General features: G+C 40.3%; 1 protein-coding gene and 2 long non-coding RNA genes across 7 annotated transcripts; 2 read left to right on the top strand and 1 right to left on the bottom strand.

Moving 5' to 3' along the window:
• The first annotated feature begins 1,035 nt into the window (after positions 1–1,035).
• Positions 1,036–5,048, top strand: LOC147753008 (uncharacterized). Of its 3 annotated transcripts, none has more exons than XR_015312516.1 (4): positions 1,036–1,107; positions 2,872–3,012; positions 3,288–3,514; positions 3,833–5,048. It is a non-coding gene; the product is annotated as an uncharacterized LOC147753008 (long non-coding RNA). The 3 variants fall into 3 exon arrangements; XR_015312517.1 differs by lacking the exon at positions 1,036–1,107 and adding an exon at positions 1,363–1,502; XR_015312515.1 differs by lacking the exon at positions 1,036–1,107 and having other exon boundaries at positions 1,730–3,012.
• Positions 5,049–8,217: 3,169 nt separating this feature from the next.
• On the top strand, positions 8,218–13,816 carry LOC147753007 (uncharacterized). 2 transcript variants are annotated; one of them, XR_015312514.1, is made up of 5 exons: positions 8,218–11,131; positions 11,563–11,865; positions 12,317–12,398; positions 12,860–12,929; positions 13,509–13,816. It is a non-coding gene; the product is annotated as an uncharacterized LOC147753007 (long non-coding RNA). The 2 variants fall into 2 exon arrangements; XR_015312513.1 differs by having other exon boundaries at positions 8,219–11,131; positions 12,002–12,398.
• Positions 13,817–14,673: 857 nt separating this feature from the next.
• On the bottom strand, positions 14,674–25,069 carry LOC111263988 (protein virilizer homolog). 2 transcript variants are annotated; one of them, XM_022839542.2, is made up of 9 exons: positions 24,689–25,069; positions 22,882–23,025; positions 22,314–22,725; positions 21,479–21,806; positions 19,034–21,197; positions 17,411–18,776; positions 16,997–17,247; positions 16,547–16,704; positions 14,674–16,390 (listed from the first exon to the last, which is right to left on the bottom strand). In XM_022839542.2, the coding sequence occupies exons 1-9, from the start codon at positions 24,758–24,760 to the stop codon at positions 15,868–15,870; spliced, it is 5,418 nt and encodes a 1,805-aa protein (XP_022695277.1). In that variant the 5' UTR covers positions 24,761–25,069; the 3' UTR covers positions 14,674–15,867. The 2 variants fall into 2 exon arrangements, with proteins under 2 accessions (XP_022695277.1, XP_022695278.1); XM_022839543.2 differs by having other exon boundaries at positions 17,450–18,776.
• Positions 25,070–25,361: the final 292 nt, after the last annotated feature.

The following is a 25,361-nucleotide window of genomic DNA, read 5'->3' as shown; positions in this document are numbered from 1 at the left end:
TCGCATTCAAGTTAAGTCAATTAAATGCTTATTTTTTTTCAAAGTTAAATTCAAAATTACAAACGAATGCAGATCCTTTGAGATTAAAAAAAATGGTTCAATTTACATTGCTGATATATGAATATAGTACGGCTTGCTTTTACTGCACTCCCTATCCAGTAAAATATGCAAAATTGCTTGTGACCCGATCAGTAGAAAACAGCTCGATATTAATTGCGAAAATCGACACCTATCTAGATCCAGTGATGAGATACCTTATCTATACAAACTTAAATCCAAACGAACGATGTTACATTAAAAGAAAACCATGTTGTCTTTTGTGTACTGCTTCGATTTGATATATGTGTTTACGTTTAGTGAACTGATACAAAACCCTGTAGGAGTTATGTCGTGCCGAAAATTGTCAAAGACAAAGTTTGCTTTCGTAGACGATACTAAAGAGTCGCACCCTTCGTGTTGCTGTGAAATAGTAAGGTATACGCGATACCTCCGCGAGATATCTGCATCGATCTTTTTGCGAGAGATTTCAGATTACTTTATGGCTTCGATTAGAATGATTGCCTAATATCACAGTATTCTACACGAACGACCCAATCTACCCAGGTTCTTCAGGTCTTCCTGATAAAGACATTACTCTTATTTATCTAGGATAAGATAGCCGATTACCAGCGGATAATGTATCTGTTATTTTTTTTATATCATTTGAAAAGACCGCGTTTAAGTCAATGTCTACTTTAAAGAATCATTATAAACTAGTGGCTGTTCTGCATGCCTTTGCCCCAGTGTCTTCACAATTGCCATAAAGCTGTTGTTGCAAATCGCTTTTGCATGATTCCATAATTCCGCGCCTTACTACATCACGATTTGTTGATTATACCCGCATCAATGTATGAAGCATTCTGCTATATGTAGAATACATTCTACATGATCATACCGACACTTCGCATCAGTTTTAGAACTGATTCAGGAAGCTGTCGTGTGACCTTTTCGATGTAAGCTAAAGAAACTGGTTTGTTCTTTGGAACAACTATAATTCATATATCATATTATGTTTTTCTCCTAGATGTAGAACAGGAAATTTTCTCATTTGAAATATAGGGCGGAAAGGTCAGTTGCTTAATTTAAATTTCACATGATTACCTATTATTTATCGATACTTCTCACAGTGTCACTTTAACATGCGTATTATGTATAGTGGTATACGCTCTCTTTGGTGCGAATAGAGGATTAGCGGTATTTAGTTTCATGTTATTTTGCAACTCGAGAACGCAGTCGGGATGTACGGCTTCAGCTGATAATTAATACATTGTAAAGGTCAGCTGGTTCGGTACACTGTCGACATTTACCCGACGACAGCCATAACTCTGCCATGTGCGTAATGCTGAGGTGCTGAAATTCACAGCAGGCGTGAATGCCCATAAATCTCGGCCTTTGTAATAGGGATCGTTGTAATCTGGTGCATTCAATGTGAACACGCAGTTCGGTTTCAACCAGTTCTAATTGTACAGTTTCAAATATTAGATCATGTTATCCTGCTTCTATTATTATTGCAGATTTATTAGTAAATATACCTAGGAATTTTCTTCTACGTTCTTTTTTACGTGTATGAAGTTCGGGCAATCTAAGAACAGTACCTTTTGAACCTATTTTTTGCAATTTAATTAAGTTGGATATAAACAGCTCGATTATAAGTAAATATTTCCATTTATTTAACTATATACGTTTTTGAATCTCTTTCACCTTAGCATCGGCCTGCCACACTGCCATCGTACTATGCCCAAAAGTTATCTAAAACCTTTTTTCATTATTATAATTATTCTTTATAGTTATAGTCTGTTTGTCATTTGTGAATCGCTGGACAATTATCCATCATCACTAATTCATCACACTTTACTATTACATATACGAGCTTCATAAAGGATTTCGCAATCACCTGGGTTACATGGAAAAAACGATTGCCTTCTTTATCACATCTCATTAGGCTCTCATACGAAATGACGACATATAAACCCAAACGAGTCGCTCATATGCAGAGTTTTATTCAATTTCGCCTCATCTCCCACAAACGACAAGTAGGCTATTGATATTTCGGCTTCCCGTTTCGTAAATACGCCGTTCTTACAGTTCCGAAGCCGCACCTATAGAAATGAGAGGCAGGCACTTGCTTATTCCAAAACAAACAAGCACCTAATCTTGTCCGTAACCGGCAAAACCTGAATATGGATAATATGTGTGCGGGCCTATGCTTGTCTACTTGTAGGCAATCAAAGGGCGAGCGAGCAAGACGTCGAACCAAGTTATTCCTTAATGTATTTTTCATTATGTATTTCTCTTAAACCCTAATTTAATTACCTGAAGCACTCTTTTGAAAAGCATCGCTTTATTCTATAATAATGTGACTACAGCAGGGGAAGTTAAAGTGAACGCAGTTGACGCAACCACCGTAAAGCACCTCATTTAATGTCTGTAACTAACGATCAGCGGCATTGTATTTCACATACAAATATAAACTTGTTTTACATTGTTTCCACAAATCAGCAGAGAAAGTTGTCGCTTGAGGATTACGCAAAGGCCGACCTATGAATGTAATTTATCTTCTTACGTCACCTCAGCGCGAAAATTCTAGTAATTGATGCTATGTCTGTCGTTTTACTTCAGGTTAAGAATCTGACCATAACGTATGTTATAACTTATCAGTTCAAAATTGCTATGCAACATCCTATTACTAATACAACGGGTTCAGCTTTAATGCAGCATTAAAAAAGACAAGAAAATCTGAGGAAGTGATTCAAAATGTACCAGGAATATATAGCAGAATATTAATTACGTAATTTAAATTGATATAGAATCATCACTGATGCATTCTTTTAGCTTTAGCATCTTCCCTTCCGGAGTACAACCTGTTTGACCTGCAGACCTTGATATTCATGTATACGTATCTCTCTGACATCTCTGGCTGGGGCCTCATCGAAGCTAAGTGACCACCCTGCGTTACATTTCTATTTCGCTGAGGTATATTTTAATTTCAGAACGTTCTTCTTAGATAACCATCTACATGAAATTTCTCTTGAATTCGAGCTTATTCCTAATTCCATATGAGTAAGTAACAAATTCTCTGTTGTGGCACATCAGTTATCTTGGCTCTGATATAGATCAATACGAACTCTATGTAGATGTAGTCGGAAGTGAAAGAAACACATGGTTTCCTTGATTGCTTTCTTTGCTCAACACCTGCTGGGGCCATGTGTTGAAGATATCTGCTCGATCAATGTTGAATGCGCTGACAGGTGGTGAACTCAATGGACAGTGTGTCGATAAATCCACTGAAATGCCAGCCCTCTCACACGGATCACCTTCTAGCCAAGTGGCGTTCGACTGATCAAGCTCATGGTCAAGAGTATTCGAACCCGGGAAGGTCGGTGAGTAAGATCTTTCATCCAACGAAGCAAAGCTTGGCCTTGAATTGCCGCACGTTTCGCCTGTGCATTAAAATGCGAACTGTATTCTTGGTAAGGTAAGCTACTTTGAAGTTTGACACGGAGTTTTTAAAAGATAAAAAGTATAGCGGTGGAAATGCCAGCCCAGAAACAAAATAAAATGCGGAGTCCCATAATCGGCGTGCAATATTGATATCGATTCTAGCGGTTGGGCTTTATAGAAACAGTTAAGGTTGTTACTTATATTTTACCTTATATGTATCTAAATTGTCACTTAGCCAAATATTATTTATGTTTAAATAATTCATGATGGGAGCATTTAATTTTAAAGGGAAATTGTCGTCAATCATGTATTTGTTACCGTTGTCCTGTCGATTGGGACCGACGGTTTGTAGGTTACTTCCTATAGAGACATCACCCTCCACGATACGCGTGAGGGGTACAGATCTTGTTTGGAAATTCCACTGCGACTGGAAGGCCCCGCCTAGAATCATTGTCTCAGTGTTCATCAGGCTAAAAGGAGATGTCTCGATAGTCGAAGCTTCTTCGTCGGAAATATTATCCGGTGCGTCGAACTCCTTCCACCGGGTACCACCTGTTTTCAAATTCATGTTTTAACATATTTAGGTAATAAACAAGTATGACCAGTTTCTCAAACCCGTAGCTTTTCTTGTAGTTCACCCTTCACAATGTTCCTCCGCAGCCAGGCAAAACGTTTTCTTTCGATGCAAATGAAGCAAGAATTGCACGGTGGGCCTATTTGCACGGCAAGCCTATATTGCGAGGCAAATATTACAAAAAGTCCTTGAAAAGTTTTTAAATTAAGTCAAGATTGCAAGGTTGCGCATCAGATATGCTCTGGCGATGTTCACCCATAAATTGCCTATATATATGCCACTGATGAGGATGATACATAACGATAGATTTTTGTTACCTGGCTTCATTGAACGTTTGTACAAAGATCAAGTAAATGAGATCCAACAAATGATTCCAACTCAATAGAAAAAAATATTTATGAACTTGTACAGTGTAACAATAGACAACAAGTAAAATATAGTTCCAGATTATAGGTAAAACTTAAACAGACAAAGCTGCCCTTCTCTGTGCAACACAAAGAACGTTTTTAATATGTATTTTATAAGCTTTGCAAGTACTTTGGCACCAACCGTACGAAGTCGTAGAATGATCGAAATGTTAAATTCTAATGGAATGTATGAATGGAGAGTAGACGAAGAATGACTGCAAGCTACTGAATGGCAGGACTAGATTTACCTGTTGATTTGTCTGTGTAGATAAGTTTCCGAATCAGCTGCGAGTTTTTCGGATTTAACTGGGCCTCAAAGGGCAGATAATCGCCCAATCTGCTTTGCTCTTGTTGTCGAGAAATTATCTCCTGCAGACGGCGGTGAATCCAATGCTCCCGTCTAGCTCTGCCATCAGGTCTTCCACCGCCATGATACCGAATTCGATTCATCCTTAAAGCTTCAAAGTCTACCAGACTTTTGCTCAAATTTGTCGAAAACTAAAGCTATTACAAAACGATCTCTCTGAATCGTAACCCCAAACCGCAGCGTTGTCTTTTACTCGTGTACAACAGTATCTTCTATGAAAGGGTGTTAAACACTTAATGCAGCAACTTGAGCTTTCTTTGAGAGAACACGTCGGCATATTTGTCGTTACACAAAATTCGCTCGATATGAAGGCTAACGGGCCCATACATATCGATCTATTCGCGTTGTTACAAAATGGCACATAGGAAAAATACTTACTTTATATAATTTTACCATAAATTTATTCTAGTTGTGATAACGAATATCATGCACTCCAGCTAAAAAAGACCTTAGAGGCAAACAAGTCATACATTTTTCATTACAGTCTATTGCAAATGGAGCCTAATTGCATTTAAACTGAATCCCAACAGAGAAGAGACCATTCATCCGTACCTGCAGGACCCTACCAGTTAAACAATGCAAAAGATTTCGAAAAGATTACAAACGAATAACTTAGACAAGTTGAGATATTCGAAAAAGGACAAACGAGCTCGATTCGTTGAATAGCGTAGGAAACTGAAGGGCATTGTTGTTGTTGTGTTGTGAATGATTGGTTTTCAGTTGATTTTATCTCGCGTATATCGACAGAACTTAGATTTTTAATTTATTATTAATCATTTATTTTTCAAAAGGGTACCCGCGCGTTCTGTGTTACTGTAAGTACTTACTAGCACTTAGGCCATTTTCCAGCTAGGGTTATTGCTACGTGAATCGCTACGTGCCTTCGTACCTCACAAATCACTTCATCACGGAACACACGCATGGAATTTCCTATTCAACTCACAAATTGACTTCAGTTTGCCAAAAAACACACACACTGAAGGAAAGTATGTGATAACAAACACGTTGTAGGTAGAGTCGTCAGCGGAGATAGACTTCCGAACAAATCATGTCGTTACAGCCAAATTCGGTTGGGCGCCGAAGATTTTACATTGCCTCATTTTCTTTTCCGGTTCGCTGTTTTTCCATGACGGCCACTCCTAGAAGATGACCCTAATTAATTCTATTTTGTTGCCACTACCATTACAATAGCAGGGTCTAAGGCTTTCTTTAATGTTTAAAGCAAATCAGAATATACATGATTTACTTAGTTGTATGCAATATTTTTTTCTAAACAATAGTTTATCTGTAACGTTAATCAATCAGATTGTTGGAGAAATATGTACTCATAGGCATTTGGAAATTAATCCCATAAAATAAAAGCTCTTTCGTTAAGCAACTGATATTCTGAATTAGTGTATATATTTTTATTGATTTTTCATAAATTTAAATTCAAAATAGAAACAAAGGCGTATAATTACGTGGGAAGAGGAAACTGGAATTTAAAAAAATTAAGAAGTTCAATTGTGACCAAGTTAAAAAAACTAACAACATGAAGAGACTAGTTAACTATATCATGGATATAATTTTGTGAAAGCTTTTAGCTCGAGTAGGAGTCACAAAGGCAATACATATTACATACAGTTAAAACACCAAAATGACACAGAAATGCGTTTAATAGCACAACGGGCACAATTGTCGTTTATTACTCTCCGTTTCTTATTTACGAGGAGACTCATTACGGGTGTACTTAAATGACAGTCAAGAAAACATGGGCGGCGGACGTTCAGGCTGATTCGGATATTTGGCGACCACGGTTTTTTTTGGTGAGTATCAGCTCCGAATGATCCTTTAGCAATATATGTAGTTTTTGTGACAGACACGGTCTATCAAGAAGCACACCTTCTGGAGGCGTGAGGCTTTTGGAGCGCGCAAAGGGGCTACGGAGAGGCGCTGGGTGGTTTCTCCGACATGGAAAAGTGGGTTCCAACAATATTATAGTACAGAAATAAATCGATCGAAATGGGCAAATTCGTAGACCGTAGCAGTAGGAAAACAAAACTAGAAGTCCTGTAGAAACAGGAACTGTGGCAAGGTAAGCGTCTGTTTTCTCTTCGACTCCTTTTCTTTCTATTTTTCCTTTTCTAAGATATGCTAAACTGATACGTGCAAGATCTTTCCCTTTTTCTCTTTACTCATAAACACAACATATCTGGAGGGAAACTGTGGAGTGGGCAACAAAATTAGGCTATTATGCGAAACCACGGCTTTAGCCTCTTTTTGATAAGTCTCGCACTGCCTGGCTGGCTTAAGCGAAGTGTATGTGAAGTATTTCGGTACTAGTGGCTTTCAAAAAAAAAAAGCACGAAAAGCAACGTAGCTCATACATTGCTGAGTTATTTCAATGCCAGTGTTTATCCAGTCTCTCGTAATTCGGTCGCATGCCCAGGTTGCCCAGGTTTTCCACTGTAGACCTGTTGCAACCCTTTCAAAGTCTAACCATTGCAGCTTCTAATAAGAATGATTTTTAGAACTTGCGTTACCTTAGTAAGTAGTATCATGCTTGCTAGTGCCTCAGATACATCACGCACCAAGATCGATCGTCCAATCGGTGAAATTCCCTATATGATATAAATGCCAGAACTCTCATAAGATTACCACCCTATAAACCTTTCAATGCATAAAATCGCAACGATATACGAAGCAAAATTTTCTTCAACAAGCTTTCGCCAGCGTCCACAGCAGTTCCGATACCGTCCAATCTGTCAAACAGAGCGACAGCGATCTAATTGATGTGGTAAAGGATGTATCTCTATTTATACGAGTCCTTTGAAGCCGGGGCTCGTGTTTCTTTAAGCAGCTGTAACTGTGACTCAGTATCGCTTGTCCAGCATAAACTACTGATAACTACCGCCTTCAATGCCGAACGCAAGACCATAACACAAGCACTATCGAAACACGCCGTTTGCGTTACATTTGTTATTGGCTCATTACGTTCTTCAATTTAATTTTTTTTTTGCATTTTGATTGCGTCCATCCAGAGTATTTGCTTGGAGATACTACACACTTTTACATATGCAGAACAGGCACGTTGGAATAAAGAACTGGTTGACTATCTATTGTAATAACAACTCAATCAGTTGCACACTAATTGGCAACAAGAACAACGAAATCCGTGACGCCTACTGTGGTTTTTCGATGAAGCGTGGATTTCCTGCGTTTCTACCTCCTATTTACGATAGACTCCTGCAGACGTCTCCTAGTGCGCGGTTCTTTACACCCTTCTAGATTTGGGCTATTGGGCGCAATCTCTTGTTAACTAGGAAGTGGTTAACAAGTCGAAGACATCAGCAAACGTCGGTCTATCGAGTAACAATTACGATGCCGGTCGTAAGGGCTGTGTATGTGTGCGGCCCTTCTTGGTATCCTCACTTCGTTAATCTTTATAAGTTTACCCAGTGAGGCCTATCACCAGTTCTCACGTTATAGTGGGAAATGGAACAGGTAGGAATAATCATGTAATTTATCAGTGACTATCATTTCGAAGACACTTATTCATCTTCTATACAAGTACCTTTCTCCTATGGGAGAATCCTTCCTCAGTTCATCGTGCAAAGAATTTTCGCCTGATGTCAAAACAACAGATCCATGTGTAGAACAGTTAAAATAGCTGAGCAAAGATAGAATAACGGAATTCTTTTAGATATCTGTCTATTAGGCAAGACTGACTTTTCTATATGATATTAATTTTATTTGAGAGGATCCAAGACAGCATACATTTTATAGCGCATAATGTCTGTTCTATGGCTGAAAAAGTAACCCAATTACCAATTATAATGAATATTTACAAGGGAATCATGCTTCTTCGAGCGATCGTACATTTACAACAAGATTCAAACGAAATAATATTTATCAACGATATGAAGCACGTCCAAATAAAATGCGAATTCGGTGTAGCAAAAATCACAAATTGAATGCAGTGATAGCTGATGTGCAATCGAAATGTGGTGCTTCAATATTTGTTAGTTATATCAAATGTCGAATTAAAACCATAGTCTTGTGGCTTAAGTTGGAACTAACATCAAGCTACATCGACGCGACTCGGTTTGCGCTGTAGCTCTATAGGGTTCATATTACTAACACTCGCATCATAAAAACTATCCCCACCGTGCTCCATTGAGCGTTGGACTTCCGCTTATACTTATTAATTGCACCTCGCGTGTTACCTTGCTGTTGCAGACATTATTAATAACATTGCAGACATTACGTCTTCTATCAATGTCGATAAAAGTTAATGCGAACGTTATATATCTCTTCATAAGACGTCGCACCGTCCTATAAAGAGATAACGTGGTCCTATAAAGAGATAACGTGGTGTCAAGGGCAAGGTTCAAGTCTGTACGGGAATGGTATCAGTTTGACATTATTCAGACGTCCCAAATATGTTTGAATTTAACGACGTCACGCAGAGGTATAGCCAATGGTTTTTCATCAGTCTCGTTATGAGGTAAGCGTTCGTTACAGGTGTCATATTTAGCACTTATGTACCCACAATACTCGGAAGCTGGCCGTCCATTGGCTACAACGGGCCCAGATTCATCCCGTTCCGGAAATGGCCGCGCCTACCTAGCCTTCGGGGAAGGTGTCAGGATTATATAATAAGATGAGCTTAACGTAAAATGCTATATAACAGCGATAACTTACGACAGAAGTTCACTTTCAGGCACAATTGGAAGTATATTGAAGAGCTGAATGCATACAGGCCTTCAAAGGTAATAATTAACTTCCATTAAGCTTCCCATACCATTGTAAGTTTAGGTTGAATGAGGTGCGTTTAGGCGACAAAGACCTACCTTAGATCAAAATATTCTCGCGGTTTTGACTGACAAGCGTTGAGTGGATCCCATACCCTCTACATGTAGATCTCGCGTGGCGCGTCATTCGATTTGTATCCGAAGTTCATCGAAAAAATTTGCTGCCATCAATTTTTTGTTCAAAAAGGATCATTCTGTAGTACCATAGACGCAAATGAGCATGCGACACAGGTATACTGGAAATAGGCGTTATTTCCGGTTCGTAAATCGGGTGGGATACGAAGATACCAAATATAGACTGCGACTGCAACTTAATGGTAAGTTCAGCTTCTCGCCATGAATTTACATTCGAATATACAACGTGCTCGGATGAAGGCAACTGAAAGAAAACGCATCTACAGGCTTCAGCCTGTAGATGCGTTTTCTTTGTCGTTGACATTATATTCTTTGTGAATAAAAATGTTTATCTTATTTTTTTCTATCTATTTTATACAATAATTAATATAATCATTAGTACAATTAGTAAAACGTTTGGGAAGCAGCGGTATCTCCAAGGTAACCAAAGCAGATCTCATCCCAGATAACAGAAAAAATGTTCATAGTCAGCCAACCAAATGAACCAATGAAATTACCAAGGGCTAACAAAGGCCAGTAACTTTTAACTTCCTACATAATCAAAAGTTATACACACGAACGGCTACGTGGATCAAATGGGAAAGCTGATTCGAAAAATTGTAACACTTTTTTAGATGTGTACGAAATGAATTACATCGACTGTTTTACTATTGGTAGAAAAACAATAAGCGATTCTTACTATTCCGAGCTGCTTATTCGCTTGAACGTTGCATCATCTAAAAAGGCTTCTGATGATTAGGACAAAGATTCGGTTCTAGCAGGACAGCGAGGACACATGTATTCTTATTTTTGTGAGGACTAAATTAAGAAAGTCACGTTACAGCAAACTACTAATTCTATTCGCGAGAAGTGGCAATGAGTGAATACTTTGTATTCAAGTATTTCGAAGGCGGTTTGTCTGAAGTACTTGTCACTTTAAACGCTTATTTTCCTTCTTTCAGTACTTACGCTGTAAGCCAAGACACGGCTATTATTATCATAAAATATTTTAAAGCAGCTTCAGTGCATATCGGTACATAAAGTTTTATATGAAACGAAAACGTAGTAGTTTTAACAGCCGTTTGTTTGTTTCCAGTGCATACGCTCGTCAAGTGATCTGTTATCCCGTTACATTAAATGTTTCCATTTTGTGCACCTTTATAGACATCCTTTAATCGCTTATGCTCCACTGTAAATCACTATTCAGGCACGTTTCATCGTTAAAACGATACCGACTTCAATGAGCAGCGCGGATATCGTGCACGAAGCGCCAATTAGATCTCGGGTACGAACTCGGTTGTCGGTGGCCATCAAAATTCAGCGACAAGGGGGATTCAACAAGCGGCAGCAATTACCATCTACGGAATTCTAACAACAAGAATGCCTATCATGATAAGTAAGTTAAAGGGTAATTTTCCGTTTTTGGATTCTCAAATTTAGTTTAGTACGTAATTATATAGGCAAAGAGTAAACTAGTTTTATGCACCTTTTTAGCTTCGGACAGAAACAAAAACCCAAGTTTTTTTTTCATGAAAGAACTTTTAAACAGAAGAGGACCATTAATGGTGAATGATTTCAATCCTGTGCAGACAAAAAGGGGCAAAATGTTAATCAATAAACGTTTAAATATTACTATTTGCCTCATTTTGTCATGCCGAATTCCCAAATGTTTTACCTGCAGATTTAGCACCTTCGTAACCTGCTTAGATATACTGTGTACATTAAAGTGTTGAAATTTCAAGACTAGTAGAAAAAAAACTTTGCTCATTGTTTTATAACACCTTGAATTATAATTCTCTTCATTTCCGGTCTTACAATTAACTACAGTGACGGAAGCCGTACCAGCAACTCGGAAGATTCTCGGTACAATAACAGCAGCAGCAGCAAACAATCAACGAGATTTTTACTTCCAAACCTCGGACCTTTCGAACTTCGACGGGTATTTCCTAATTTGGGACCATGGCCTGTGGAGAGTCGGCAGCGACCAACACTGATAGTTGTCTTACTGCGGCCGCTGTGCCTCGACTCCGCGGTTATCAAAGGGCACACGCATGGAAAAAGCCACAGCAATCCTCGTCATTATATTGATGGTTAAAGCCCAACTTCAAATCAAAGCAAACAAAGATACAGGTGAAACCCCGATTTTCATGTAATATTTACTTATAAAAAAAAAAAAGCTTTGAAGTAAAGATCTATAATGACGCAGTCCTCATACCGTTTCAATTGTAAGCAAAATCGAATATATAACTTGGTTTGACCCAAACAGGGTGATCGGATGGAACTACTGAAGCAGTCCGGCCGAAATGCTAAAATGTGATAGAGCAGTAACGTGACTCGAACGATGCGGTACTTTATGAATTGCTGAAACAACGACACAGTGTATTAGAAAAACAAATATAAATGGTCAAAATAGTGCAACAAGGTAATGAGACTTCTGTGTTTCAGAAACGTGTGTTAGGCTAAACTCGGCCAAAAATGTTACACGATGTTGTTAACTGTGCCTGGTTTCTATATATTTAAAACAGATTCTGTATGAGGAATAGATATTATAGGTTCATTGATGAACATGGCCGGCACACAGGTCGAGTTTCCGGTATGAACTATTGGATGGAAGCTAGCGTTTGGTAAATGTGCTCCTCACCGACTGTCAAGAGCCCCAGATGGTAAGGGTATCAGGCTTTTCGAATCTCTTTGTTCTCTATCAGAGGGCACAGAGATCTTTGAAATGAGAATGATGAAGGGGATACGATGTATTTTGTTTATACTCACGTTGTTGTGATATTCATACCCGATTATTCATATGCACTTATTTGTCTTGTAAAGGCTAACAGTCTTCGGCATTAATATTTTCGAAACTAGCAATATTCTCTATTAGTGTGATCGAACCTACTTTCGAGAACACTACGTGTAGCAAGTTCGCCTATAATTCGCACTGGTCGTACGTAACTCCCAAAGTGAGCTGATATTAGGGTTGAAATTATCTGCTCTCTGCTGTTGATCAAACGTGGAACGCAGTTCCGTACTCACGCCCTATCCGGCTTGTTACCGAGATACTTACATATTAGGTATAATGTAGAATTAAACGCGTTTTTCCATAGTAATTATTATTGCATACTTGTTACAGGACATCATCGCCCGGCACGAATTTGAGCAACCTTACGAGTTCTTCTCAAACATGGAAAGCACACCCAAAGGTTCGTCGTTATTCGGACGGATTCGACCAGAAAGCCTCATCTACCATCGAAATTACCTTCGCTTTACATTTATACAATGTCATCGTTCGTTGACACTTCTTCTAGCTTCGATTATTATTATTATTATTATTAAGCTGCGTTCCTATAACAAGCGCAATAGTTTTTCGTCGAAATGAGACAAGAAAGAATCTCATCAGTGGCAGCAAACATTTATCAGATTACAAGTTACAATTTTAACACTTTGAATCAATTTTTCCGTCATCATCATTACCTTATAGACTGGTTCCAACGAATCTCATTACGATGTTCAGTTCTTGGTTGAAAATTTGCGCTATGCTGTTACGGTTTCCTCGTTCTAAATTATAACGCTGGCGCAGTAACGACACGTATCGAATGATACCACAGTCAATTAATTTTCCGGTACCCCATTCAAACTGTAATCACACAATTTAGCTAGCTTTGTTCTCGACTAACGCATACACAATCGCATAGATCAGATCATATTTTAACAGTATCAAATGCTTCAGAACAGAATATCATCGTATGTTTCGAAAAGTGGTGTATTTATTACCTTGACAGGGCCTAACAAGATTTCAACAAGAAGCGTCCCGACCAGCACCTGTATATATACATACGGCATACGTGAGATACAGAAGCATAGTAGCCACGAACGTAGAACCTGCGTCTGACTGAGCTGTAGTTTTCTACCGTATACACAGAGCTAAATAAATGAGCAATAACAAATTGACTTTTATATCAAATCAGTTTGCTGATATTGGTTGCTAATGACGTTGTAATGCAGCGTAACGTGAACATCAATCACAGTTCTACTTAAAAATGAGAAAAAGTTGCTTAATAAATAAGGAGTCTACGGATTTCAAAATGGATTATTGATGGCTTTTTGTATGTCGTGTGCCCCGTCAGCCTGTCACATATATTGTTAGTTAATTACGTCATGTATGTTGAAACCACGCAGTAACTAACACAATCTCTAGGGTACAGGTATTAGGTCTAAGCTGGCAGATTCTGATAGATATTCAAAAAAGCTCGTATAGATTTAAATTTATGCAAATAAATCCAAGTGACCCATACCATTGCGATAGTATTCTATTCTTCGGAACTTGAGCCCAAAATACTTAGCACAAATCTGAATAACTTTTTTTTTATCGTTTCTAAATAATAAGTCACTCCATGAATTGAACCCGCTTGGTTTTGAAATGTATTTGCGTCGTCCGTGTGATAGTGCAGAGCTAACGCATTTGTCTACCAAACTGCGGGACCTGCGTGTTTGTAACCCAAAACATTTTAAGTCGAAACCGCGCAATAGGTACACTCCGTTTAATGCTGAAAAGTGCGAACCGTTAGATGTGGTGCTTCACTAAAGCGATATCATGCATAAAAATTAAAACATTAATATAATGTGTCTGCACGATACGGGATACGATCCCGTTTACTGACTAGTAAAATAACATTATGTATATTGAATGAGCAACAATTAACTTTGTCATACGAGAACAATTTGATTCACTTACGCTTACATACCGACAATATACATTTCAAAAGTAGTTCCATAGCGCTGCCTTGATATAGTTATAGGACAAACAATGTGATCCAAACGTACTGATCTAGTACCCTTTGAAACATTTTACAATATTATCAATATTACCTTAAATTACATAAATATGTGTCCATGTATACCGACTGTTCTAATTGCCACAGTCTAGATAGAATCTATTAAATAACGCACAATCGTAAAACATGTTCGGAAACATGTTTACAATTTATTGACAAAAATACGCTAAAAAAGTATGATTAAAAGTTAAACACGAAATAAATTACATTACAAAATATAGATTCTAATTTACCTAAAAGAAATCTCTTCTCATTCTACAATTGTCACCGCCCGACGCGGAACCGAAATACTGGTAGACGAAACATTCACCTCCAATATTATAAAATAATCTTTTATTTCCTTATTTACTTAATATTTGTCCATTTTACTGCCTTTCTCGCACCCCACAGCCCATCCTCATTTATTTTTACTGTGTATTTACACATTTTACATAAAACTTTTACTGTGACACCTGTATCTATCTATTTTTGATCTATTTCGTTCTACGAATTCGTCTCATTCCACGTTCTCACAAGGATATACGCATAACAATAGGGGTGAAGTACATTAATCGCCAATACGACTGCTGCTATACTACAACCCTATTATTACTGAATTCACAAGCTTCTTTACTAGGCTGGCTTCCTATTTTCCGTCCTAGAAAAATAGGAAACCAAGTTCGTTTTACCCGCTTCGGGTTACCCTTCTGTCATATTTCCACATTTCCTTCTGTCATATTTCCACATTTGTTGAATAGCTAACTGTTCGAGAACATTAACCTAATTCGATTAGAACCATCAGTCGCCTGTTACAACATCTGCAATCGTACTTGTTTGTAATAGATTTTGTTACAAAATGTAACTGATTGACAGGTGACGATTTGCATCTGGAATATCAACCTTGCATGTTTAGAATACCGGCCTCTTTACTGGCGAAGCCCTATCGTTCGCTCACTAAACCTTCCTTAATGATCTGCCAACACTATAGCCGACTAATCACCGGCGCTGAAATAACCCTTCTAAGCGTCACCTATTTGTCGGCACGAATTACGTAACTTCCTTCAAATTTTTTTGTTCTTTTTCCTACTACACACATAATAGTATTTACCTGGACGAGCGACATATGCCGTTTGCTTGTTCATGACGCTGAGGGTTCACACAAACATTTATTGCAAATCTACCCATTCAAAGGAGAAAACGCACTTCGCTTTGTGGTTAAACTGGCAGTGGATAGTCGCCGATTTCTGTAATCTCCTTTGCTGACGAACGGAGCCGTCGTGTCGAATTACCGCACTTCGTTAGTACTTAAAGTAGGGTACGAGAAAGGCTAGAAGTATCGTTGAGCTGGTCCACTTGACTGCCAATTCAAGTTGCGAGGTGGTCCTCTGGATCGTTCCATAGGGCGAGATCGTTCATTTGGTCGATGGATCGACAGCATCGAATTTCTTGACGAGCCACTGCTTTCCATGGCGACGAAGTCATCGACATGCATTGATGGCGGACGGGAAGTATTTGGCGGACGTGACCGGAAGGGGTCATTGGCACGAGACTGTCTCGCCATCATCAATGGGGCCACATTAGCGCGCATAGGAGCCACAAAGGGTTGTTGCTTTTTCGCTTCTTCCGAACCCGACCCATGACCTGTGCTTCGATGATGTTTCGGCAGAGCGAAAAGCGGCTCCTGCTTAATGGTTCGAGCGAGCATTTTTTCGAGTTCGGCCCGCAAACTTAGTTCGGACATTGTGCACGTCTCGGAGATGGCGACAAGATCGGTTTCGATAAGTAGCGTATCACGTTGCAGTGAACATTCGCGCTGGTATTCATCTAGGTCGGATGTTACACGTAGGAGTCTAGAATAGGATGTCGTCCATCACCAAATGAAAAAAATTTTCTACGTTAACAACGGAATGGCTCCATTATTCTCTCCATGTTCTCGACTGGTCTATAAAGCTTATCGTCACTTTGATGTCTTAAACCAAACATATGCTTAAAACATAAAAACATACCTGGTAGCGTCGAGATCGACGTCGGGTATGTCATCGATGATGTATACCACCCTTTCAGCTTCAAAGATTTCGCCAAGGCTCTTCTGAGCCGTTATGCTCTCGGGAGCAGGCGTATCGGGTCTTGAGGTTGTTGACTCCATATCGCTGAACTGCACATCCTAAGTGGGTTCGACATGCAATATAAGTAGAAAAAAATAACAAACGAAATATTCTATATTACCATTATTCTATATGGCCACGAGCCAACAGTTTTTAAGCGTATAGGTGATTTACATATTAGACTTTTCAGCAAAATAAAAAATATTCTTCAAGAAAAGTGTAAGATTTTTGCTAGAATATTTTTTTTATATCAAACACCCTTAAGGATAAAAAAAAGTACTACAAAAAAAAGAAACCTGCTTCAAATTGCTCTTTATTTTAGATTAAATTGTAAATAAAAAAGAAAAATACCTGGTGCTCATCAATAACAATTTGTAGCTCATTGTAAGTTGTCTCCAGTCCCTCAATTGATTCCTGCTTAAGTTTGTCCTTAAGCGTAGCTAGAGGATGCGGCTTATCTGCTGTAGTTTCCGTAGGTTTCAACAACATCAGGTCTCGTAACGCCTTCTCCTCAAGTTTCTTTATGAGTTCTACTAAGCTTAGTAAACCACTTAAACTGTCTTGGCACTCGGCGGCGAATTTGTTACCAAGCTGGTCAGCAGCTGGAGCGACGAAAACGTTGTGAAAACAAGATTTCTGGTTAACGAGGATTTTCTAGTTGCGATTGACTCTTTTTGTTACTGTGTCCGTCCATCCATTTGTTAGAGGCACTCTTCGGTTGTACTTTCAAAATTTAATGACAAATACAGCAGTTTTAAAACTCACCTTGATATATTAAAGGAATACACTCTCCCAGAATTTCACCTGTGTGTGGTACGTCCTCGGTTTTCATGCTGATAAGACTGCGGAGCACTTCGAGGATGGTCGAGGGCTTGCTTCTTTCACTAGCGGCGTGCGCCAGAAGCGCCCTGATCAGGCCTGATGTCATCTCCTTTGTCGAATACCTGTGAGCCTTAAGTAACACACTTCGCACTAAGTGTATGCTTGACACAACCGGAACATCCTGTGTCGACTCGTTCAAGAGCTTCAATGCGGATTGTAAAGGATTGGTTTCTGACTCTGAATTGCCGTATAGCAATAGGACACCAACAGACGCTGGAAGGTGGTTTTCGCAGAGCTTTGAAAGTAAGCTCAGGGGACCATGAAGATAGCGCTGATCGATACCTTCTTTAGGAAAAGTGGAAATCGTCTCGGACAGGATATCCAGGATCATCTGACAGGATGGCGCACTTAAGTCACATATTTGTATTGTGAATAGTTCCAGCATACGAATTACGTTAAGATCCGTTGACGAACTCAACGTCTGATATAACTCGAGTAGCTCGGACCGACACTGATCGAGATGCACGGACCAGAGCTTGCGATTTGTAATCAGAATCTTTGCGTCCTCTTCGCTTTCGAGTGGCCGATCTACCTTCATCGGCAGCGGGAGTGGGAGCAGCTCGCAGAGAACTTGTAGCGTTGTTCCGAATGCCTTTGGTCCACTTCGGAGGTTCACGAGAACCTTCTTGAGCATCATCGTCCAAAGGCTTTTGTTTAATGTTTGCTCCGTCTCTGTGCCATCTTGCGTCGGTTGTGTATACGCTAGCAACGTTGTCACTGTGATGTAGCTCAGCCTTTCCTCGCCTAACATCCAGAATAGCTGGTAAGCATTTAGCAGCACTGGTATAGGTGTTAGATCTTTGAATGCAGCACCCCGGCAACAGATAACCATCTTCAGCATTTGTGATACCATTTCGACCGCTGGAGTGAGAACCTGAAGCACACGAAGTACCTTGGCCTTTGAACTGAGTTCTAGCTTGACTGCGAGTGGCGCGGCGTAATACTCGCAAAGCTTTTCGATGAGCTGTGACAATACCGTAAGACCATCCTGCGAGAAAAGTTCAGCCAGATTATATCGATGTTTAAGGAACGGTTCATCAGGCCGCAGAATGTCTCCCGGTGCCGAGATACCTCGCAGTGTTCGAACCGAAGCGATCATCTGGGGGCAAAGCAAGGCGTTTTCCTGCATATATGCCTTGATCCCTGTCACCAGCAGGGCTACACAGGTATGCTCTAAGGGAAACTGGAGTTTGGCCAAGGGCTCCAGCCACGGCGACAGTGAGTCAAGTCGACTACTGGTTTCTGAAAGCTAAAGCCATACAGCATAAGCGCACAACCACAATTGCCATTGATAATGATTGTTCCCATTTCATTTAATTCACAAAGAATGGAACGGACCTACAGTTTCCACCATGTTTTTAAATATGTGCAAATTGTTCGGTAACGTGAATGTCTAGCATAGACTGTCACACAAGATGTACTAGGCTATTGTAGGTGTAAACATGTACTACGTTCATTATTGTTGTATCTGCCAGAAGATTAAAGAATACCGATTACCAAACTTACCTCAATTAATTTGGTGAGATACTTGTCATAGAAGTCCACATGCGTCCCAAGTTGTACGACGGTTTTGATAAGCACAACGGCATAGCCTGAACAAACTGTCGTCTTTATAATCGGTTCACCGTTGCGTCTCTGCACGAACTGCAGAATTGATTCAATGTTATTCTCGAGAAGAAACGCTTTTACGAGGCCCTCTACTCGACGTGGATTAGCCTTTTCTAATGTTAACGAAGCCAATCGATGTAGTGCCCCAACCAAAATTTCATTCTGATCGAGATCTTCATGCAAATCTTCTGTCATTTCTTTCGACGTCTGTTCAAATACTGTACTTATCAACGCTACCGATCTCAGTGTCGCCGAAACATCTGGAACCAGTCGCTCTAACAGGGGCACCAGAATTGGTTTCTCGAGCAAGTAAAGACATCCCGGCATAGTTGACATGATCTCATCGAGGAAGCTCCCTAACGTCGAGCGGAACGCTTTGCTTCTAGCAGCCAAAACACAGCACGTTACCAACAGATCGTTGTAACGATACATCGAGTATAGACCAGTGTATGGATCAACCACAGATGTTGGCGACTCGAATTTTGCCTTGGCTGGCAGCGATCTCGGGTACTGCCCCATCGTGGTGCCCGCCTCTAAATGAGTGTCAAAAATCTGCTTGAGAATGCTCGCAGCTTCGTCTAATGATGGCTCCATATCGGGCTCGCTGTTCATCAGGTCGACAGCAACGTTTTTTAGCGTTGCACACAGGTCGCATAAGTGCAATTTGCTTAGCAAGGATGACAACGCCACACTGAGTCGACTGGAAGGATTTTCCAAAAGCACTTTAACCAAGGCTTGGTAGCAGGTGTACTCTTCTTCGACGGAATCACCAAACGTCAATGTAAAACGATGATACATCAAATATCGTAGTCCGCACTGGAAACGGCTTAACATGTCGAGACACCTAACCAACTGCAGCTTCAAAGGAAGATACATATGTGGCTTTAGGTAAAGACGTAGGAAGTGTCCTCCGGCTACATCAGTTCTCAGCAGTTCTGCCATAGTTTCCTCATCAGAGGCCGTCATCACAGCAGCCACAAGCCGCAGACCTGCTTTGAGGTGACGTACCTTGAACGCTGGCTGGCTCTGCTCGAGTGCAAGGTCAAAGTCCAACCCATCGCGACACCATTGTATTAACGTACGACGAACCACAGTCGGCACGCGGTCCATCCTTGAGTTTGGCCCGAAAAGACTAGCGACATCCTCCATCGCCAACACAAATTTTTCACCTCCTCGACTTTCGACGGCTTCAGCTTCTACTCTTTGAACTAGTTCATCAAGCCTAACACTGTCCAGACCTGGTGACAGATGTCTCCCTTCTCTAAGAAAACTGGCTGAACCCACTTCTTCATCAAGTTGTTGCTTCAGGTCAACAATAAACTCAAGGACATCCTGGCTGGGTCCCGATCCCCTAGCATTAGGTGAATCTTCAATCATAGCTGTAGCTGGATCGAAAGGCTCATCGTCCGACGAGATCTCTTCGAGGTCATCAGAAAATTCATCCTTTGAATCAGACGATTCGCTTCTCTTTCGCTCATTTCCGCGTTCGGTTCGCGAAGCTCCATCTGTATTTCGGCTATCTCTCTGACGCTCCCGCCTTGACTCCTCCCTGCTCCTATCCCTGTCGCGATCTTTGTCCCGTTCTCGATGCTCTCCCCTTTCTCGGTCTTTCCCACCATCCTTCGAATCCCGATCCTTTGCTTCACCTTTCTCCCGATCGCTCCGGTCTCGCTCACGTTCTTCTCGTGACCTTCCGCTGTCTCTTGTGCCAGAATCCACTCTAGCAGATTCGGATCTGGATTCCTCTCGCCCGCTGTCTGCGCGGTCTCGGTCCCCACCACTGCTGCCGCTCCTTTGTCGTTTTGAATGACGCGACTCATGTCTGTCATGTTGGTCCCTGATCTCTCGGATGTCCTTGTCGCGGCCGTGCCGTTCCTCTCGACGGCTTCGATCTCGCCGTTCACCGCCACTATCTGATCGATCGTCAATTTCCTCCTTTAGCAGACGACCTACTAGAAGGGGTGGTGATGACGTTGCCTCCGCCGGGATTTCACATGGAATCGGTGGAGTTCGGGGTCGTTTCCGCTTTTTAGCAGAAAGACCGCCGCTAGGTGGAGTAAATCTGTGAAAATAAGAGAAACGTCCGTAGAGAACAGGTTGTAAATAAACATTTTCTAAACTCAATGATCGCCAAAGCATACGGTAAGCGACAACCCGTTCTTTGTATCTAATGACGGCTACCTTTCCATGAATGGGACGTAAATAAGCTCTTTGCTGACGGCACATCTAGGAATCGTTTCTATTGACATAAATCTATCAATTTCTAGAAATATGATATTAGCTTTGATACGCAGATGAATAGGAAAACTGTTGTTTAGAAAATCTCATTTCCTGTTCAGTTACCTGCCGTCATCGTTTGAATGTTGTTCTTTCACAAAAGGCTCATCTTTTATGTGTCCTGCCAACTGTGAAATTCGTTTGTCGTCCCGCGGAGAGCTGGCTGAGTTTCTGTACTCTTTAACGATAGACGTTGAATGGGCGGACTGCTCTTTGACCTCTCGCAGATGCCGCGCTTCACCATCTTTATAATGGGCGTGTGTCTGTCGTACATCCTGTTGTGGCTCCGTTTCGGATTTCCACTCGAGAGGTACCTCCACAGGTGTATGTTTCTGTTCGGCTGGAGTTTGCTGCTGTTTCAAGTGATGTACGTGCGTGTGGCCAATTGCATGCTCTACAAGAAAGTGTCAAGATCGAGAGAAACATGAAGTAAATGAATAATTCGTTTTTAAAATTTCGCGGGAACTGTTGGTGAGCATTGCACCTTCTTATCGTCTGCTACACAACATGGCACAGTGCTAATTAGTTCAGATATATATATATTCTAACAATCATCTGCGAATAATCGTAACGATAGTAATGATAAATATTACGAAATATAATCCGTTGATAATATGACCTTGTTAAATACGAGAACGATGTAAAAGCGACGCAGCACCAATGATTTACGGACTTATTTTCTGACGAACTAGCAACGTCATCAATGACCAGGCCACGTTATGCTTTTAGGTGGAGATATTTATATATTTAATATTTAAATATATTTTTCTTTGTTCTACTAAAATTTCATTCTAATAAAGTGCATTTACCCTTTTTGGGGAAGTAATTATACGTGGTACAGCCGTAACCAGTGAATTATGATATTGGTCATGGTCCAAACATGATAAAATATGATACATGCCGACTTTATGTCCGCTAATAGGAGGTTGTTCCGGTTGAGCAGGAACGACGTGTTGGTGTTGTTGGGACTGTATATGGACTTGCTGCTGTGCAACTATATGTTGCTGTTGTTGTTGTTGCTGCTGTTGCTGCTGTTGTTGTTGCTGCTGCTGTTGCTGCTGCTGCTGTTGCAGTTGCTGATGATGATGATGAACTGGCTGCGGCTGTTGTGGCGGGGTGTTCTCCTGCTCAAGCCTAGTGAGATTCCCGTACACGGCCAAAGTGATTGTAGTGTATCCGCCTTTGATAAGTAGACCGTCTGTTGGTACCCGACGTGGAACGAATCGGATCTCATCCCGTGTGAATCCCAATTCACCGAGCTGAACGAATGTTGACGAGTTTCGTCGTGATAAATCGTTCACGAAGAGCTCCAACTGTAAACGGAATCGAGTGAGGTATATAGGTAGAATGAGAAAATGCGTAGCTCGTACTTACGGTCACATACTGCCTAACGTATTATGAATACGGGGCCGAACAAAAGCCCTAATTGAACTTTTCGATGGCAAAAATCGTCTGGCAAAATAGAATACCTGAAATGCTGAGGGATTTGTAGCCCCGAGACGCGGGTGTCCACCGGGGAAGTCTGCCTGAACTCGACAGCCGAGCGGAATTACCCTTACCTCCGACACCTCGACGGGCTGAGGGAACTGCACGAGATCCATGTTCCCCGATTCCTGAACGGACGAAACAAAAACGGACGCTTTGTAAAGTAAGAATATACAGACAAGCGTAGCTAATCAGAAGTTGGAAATAACAGGTACATCATAAAATCACACAACGATATAGTTTGAGACACAATATATAATGACATAATATACAACACTGCTCTCTCTCTATAGCCAGTGAAATAGTGCTAACCGAAATTGATTGCATATTTGATCCTTCAATTTCGGTTAGCACTATTTCACTGGCTATAGAGAGAGAGCAGTGTTGTATATTATGTCATTATATATTGTGTCTCAAACTATATCGTATATATATATATATATATATATATATATATATAGAAAAAAAAGAAAATGTCATCTGAATTGTTTCAAAGCATTGACTGAATTAGATTAGTTAGAGTCAAATATGAGAAAATATTTTTTTTCCAGTTTTTTGTCACCTCGACATTTCGCCACAGTTTTAATTGAAATCGTCTCTGTTTATTGATATACATGATACAAGGTCAAAGAGATTTTTATAAACATTAGTTTTACCTAGCGAGCAAACAAAGTAAGCATTGCTTGGCTGGAAAGTTTTAAACTTATCCATTAAATACGCTACAGACAACAAATGCAGATTTTACCTAAAAGATACTACACTACTACTGCTAGAAGGTATGATGTGAGGGCTTACATTTATATAATTTTTCCGGTTCTTTTAGATTAAAATGGTAGGATGGTACCTAGGTATTTTCAGAACAACTTCTACAGAATATTTGATTCGGTATCCTACATTAAGCATTGTGCAACATTTTATAGGCATTATTTTGTAAATAAATAATATTAATCAATTATTTTAAAGAAATTATATATAAGGTTTTAATAAATCATTCTGTTAATTGATAAATATGAGAGCAGGTGTTATAGTAATTCCTTGTGCAAACAAAAAGACGAATTCACAAATGGACTGAATGCTAGCAGTTAAATTAGACAAACGTTTGAATAAAAATTACCATTATTTGACCACTGTAAGTATGTTATTATAAAATGTACCTATGCCTATTGAACTGTAAATAAAAGATTGGGATGAAAATAACAAAGAAAATTTTGCTAATGTAATCAGCGGTAATGTACACGCATATTAAAAAGCGTCGCTTCATGTTTTCTTCGAAAAACATTTGACATTTCCAGAAAAAAATTTTGATAAAAATCACAGTCATCCCCTTCACTGAATTACCAATCGTTCGATATGCCCTCTTTGGTGAAAACGAATCATAATCATGCAGCATTTACTATTTAGATGGGTAGTTTTCGATATGACTTCTTGCATAACTATTCAATGAGATTCGATGTATTAGCTCAGCGTAGTTGATAATGCTATCGGAAAGGCTGTTATTAAAATGGCAATACAGTGATTGGTTTTTGTAATAACTGGGTAGGTTCTGTAGACAACTTTTTTTTTGAAACTCGCTCTTATCTAGTACGATTATTCTAGCCAAAACTCTTAAAAAGCTGACGCTGTTTGGATTGCTATCAGCAAATAAAACTCAATGTTAAGTTAAAGTCAAATGATTCATATGTGCCTTCAAAAATGTTCACCGCTAACAACCTATTTCTAGGCAGCGTTCTATGTCACGTTCGTCTCCTAGATTGGCCATTGTTCTTTTTGGTAATTAGCCTCGTAACTCACCTCACTGGCGCAATGGGAGAACGTGTCGAAGAACAGCAGTTCTTCAGTCAAAGATTCTGACGTAGTCGTCATGTTGCAGTCCTTGGTATAGGCCGGGGTTTACCTAAATCTGGCGCCAGATGCGTTTATATTATCGAGCACCGACCGTCGCGTAACCGGCGAAACAGACCCCACCAAAAGCTTTCCCACAAATCCAACAGTAGCCACCACACGCACCAAAAACAGAGCTATCCCAGGGGTGAACTGAAACCTGTGGGCAAAGGCGCGCAGAGCATCCAAACAACGATTTTCACTAGCGAATTTGAGTTTCCATCGATGGCGCCCGACTTCTTTCTCGGTGAGTGATGTTTTTGGTCGGCTTCTTGTTGTCCGTCGTCTGGGCGAGATTCATTTGGCGAGTGGATGTCTGCTCTAGTCGTGTGTAGACACAACAAACAAGAGTCCCGCGGGACGGCCATAGAGACACGTATCAATGTGAGGGACTCCGCTAAATATCAACTGAGCTGCCGTGGAGCGAAGGCGTCGCAGAGAAGTCAGGCCCAACTAACGGCGAGAGCCGACAAAATGGAAAGGGAGTTTCTGATGCCGTACTAATTTTTCGAAGAGCATGATTGACAATTCTACATAACAATTGGCGCAGAATCGCAACATTAGTTTATTTAAGCCGTTTTAG

The sequence above is a fragment of the Varroa jacobsoni genome, unplaced genomic scaffold (assembly GCF_002532875.2).
Source record: "Varroa jacobsoni isolate VJ856 unplaced genomic scaffold, vjacob_1.0 scaffold_809, whole genome shotgun sequence".
In the NCBI taxonomy this organism is placed as follows: domain Eukaryota; kingdom Metazoa; phylum Arthropoda; class Arachnida; order Mesostigmata; family Varroidae; genus Varroa; species Varroa jacobsoni.
Note: the sequence above shows the minus strand (reverse complement) of the source record. Positions and strands in the feature narration are given on the sequence as shown.

What these genes read in the sequence shown, in the direction of transcription:
- LOC111263988 (XM_022839542.2), bottom strand. Translation starts at nt 24,760, where the DNA reads ATGACGACTACGTCAGAATCTTTGACTGAAGAACTGCTGTTCTTCGAC. An exon ending in CAAATCCCTCAGCATTTCAG is followed by an intron (nt 22,726 to 22,881) that starts GTATTCTATTTT and finishes TTCCGTTTACAG; the next exon opens with TTGGAGCTCTTCGTGAACGA. An exon ending in ATCTCACCAAATTAATTGAG is followed by an intron (nt 18,777 to 19,033) that starts GTAAGTTTGGTA and finishes GTATGGCTTTAG; the next exon opens with CTTTCAGAAACCAGTAGTCG.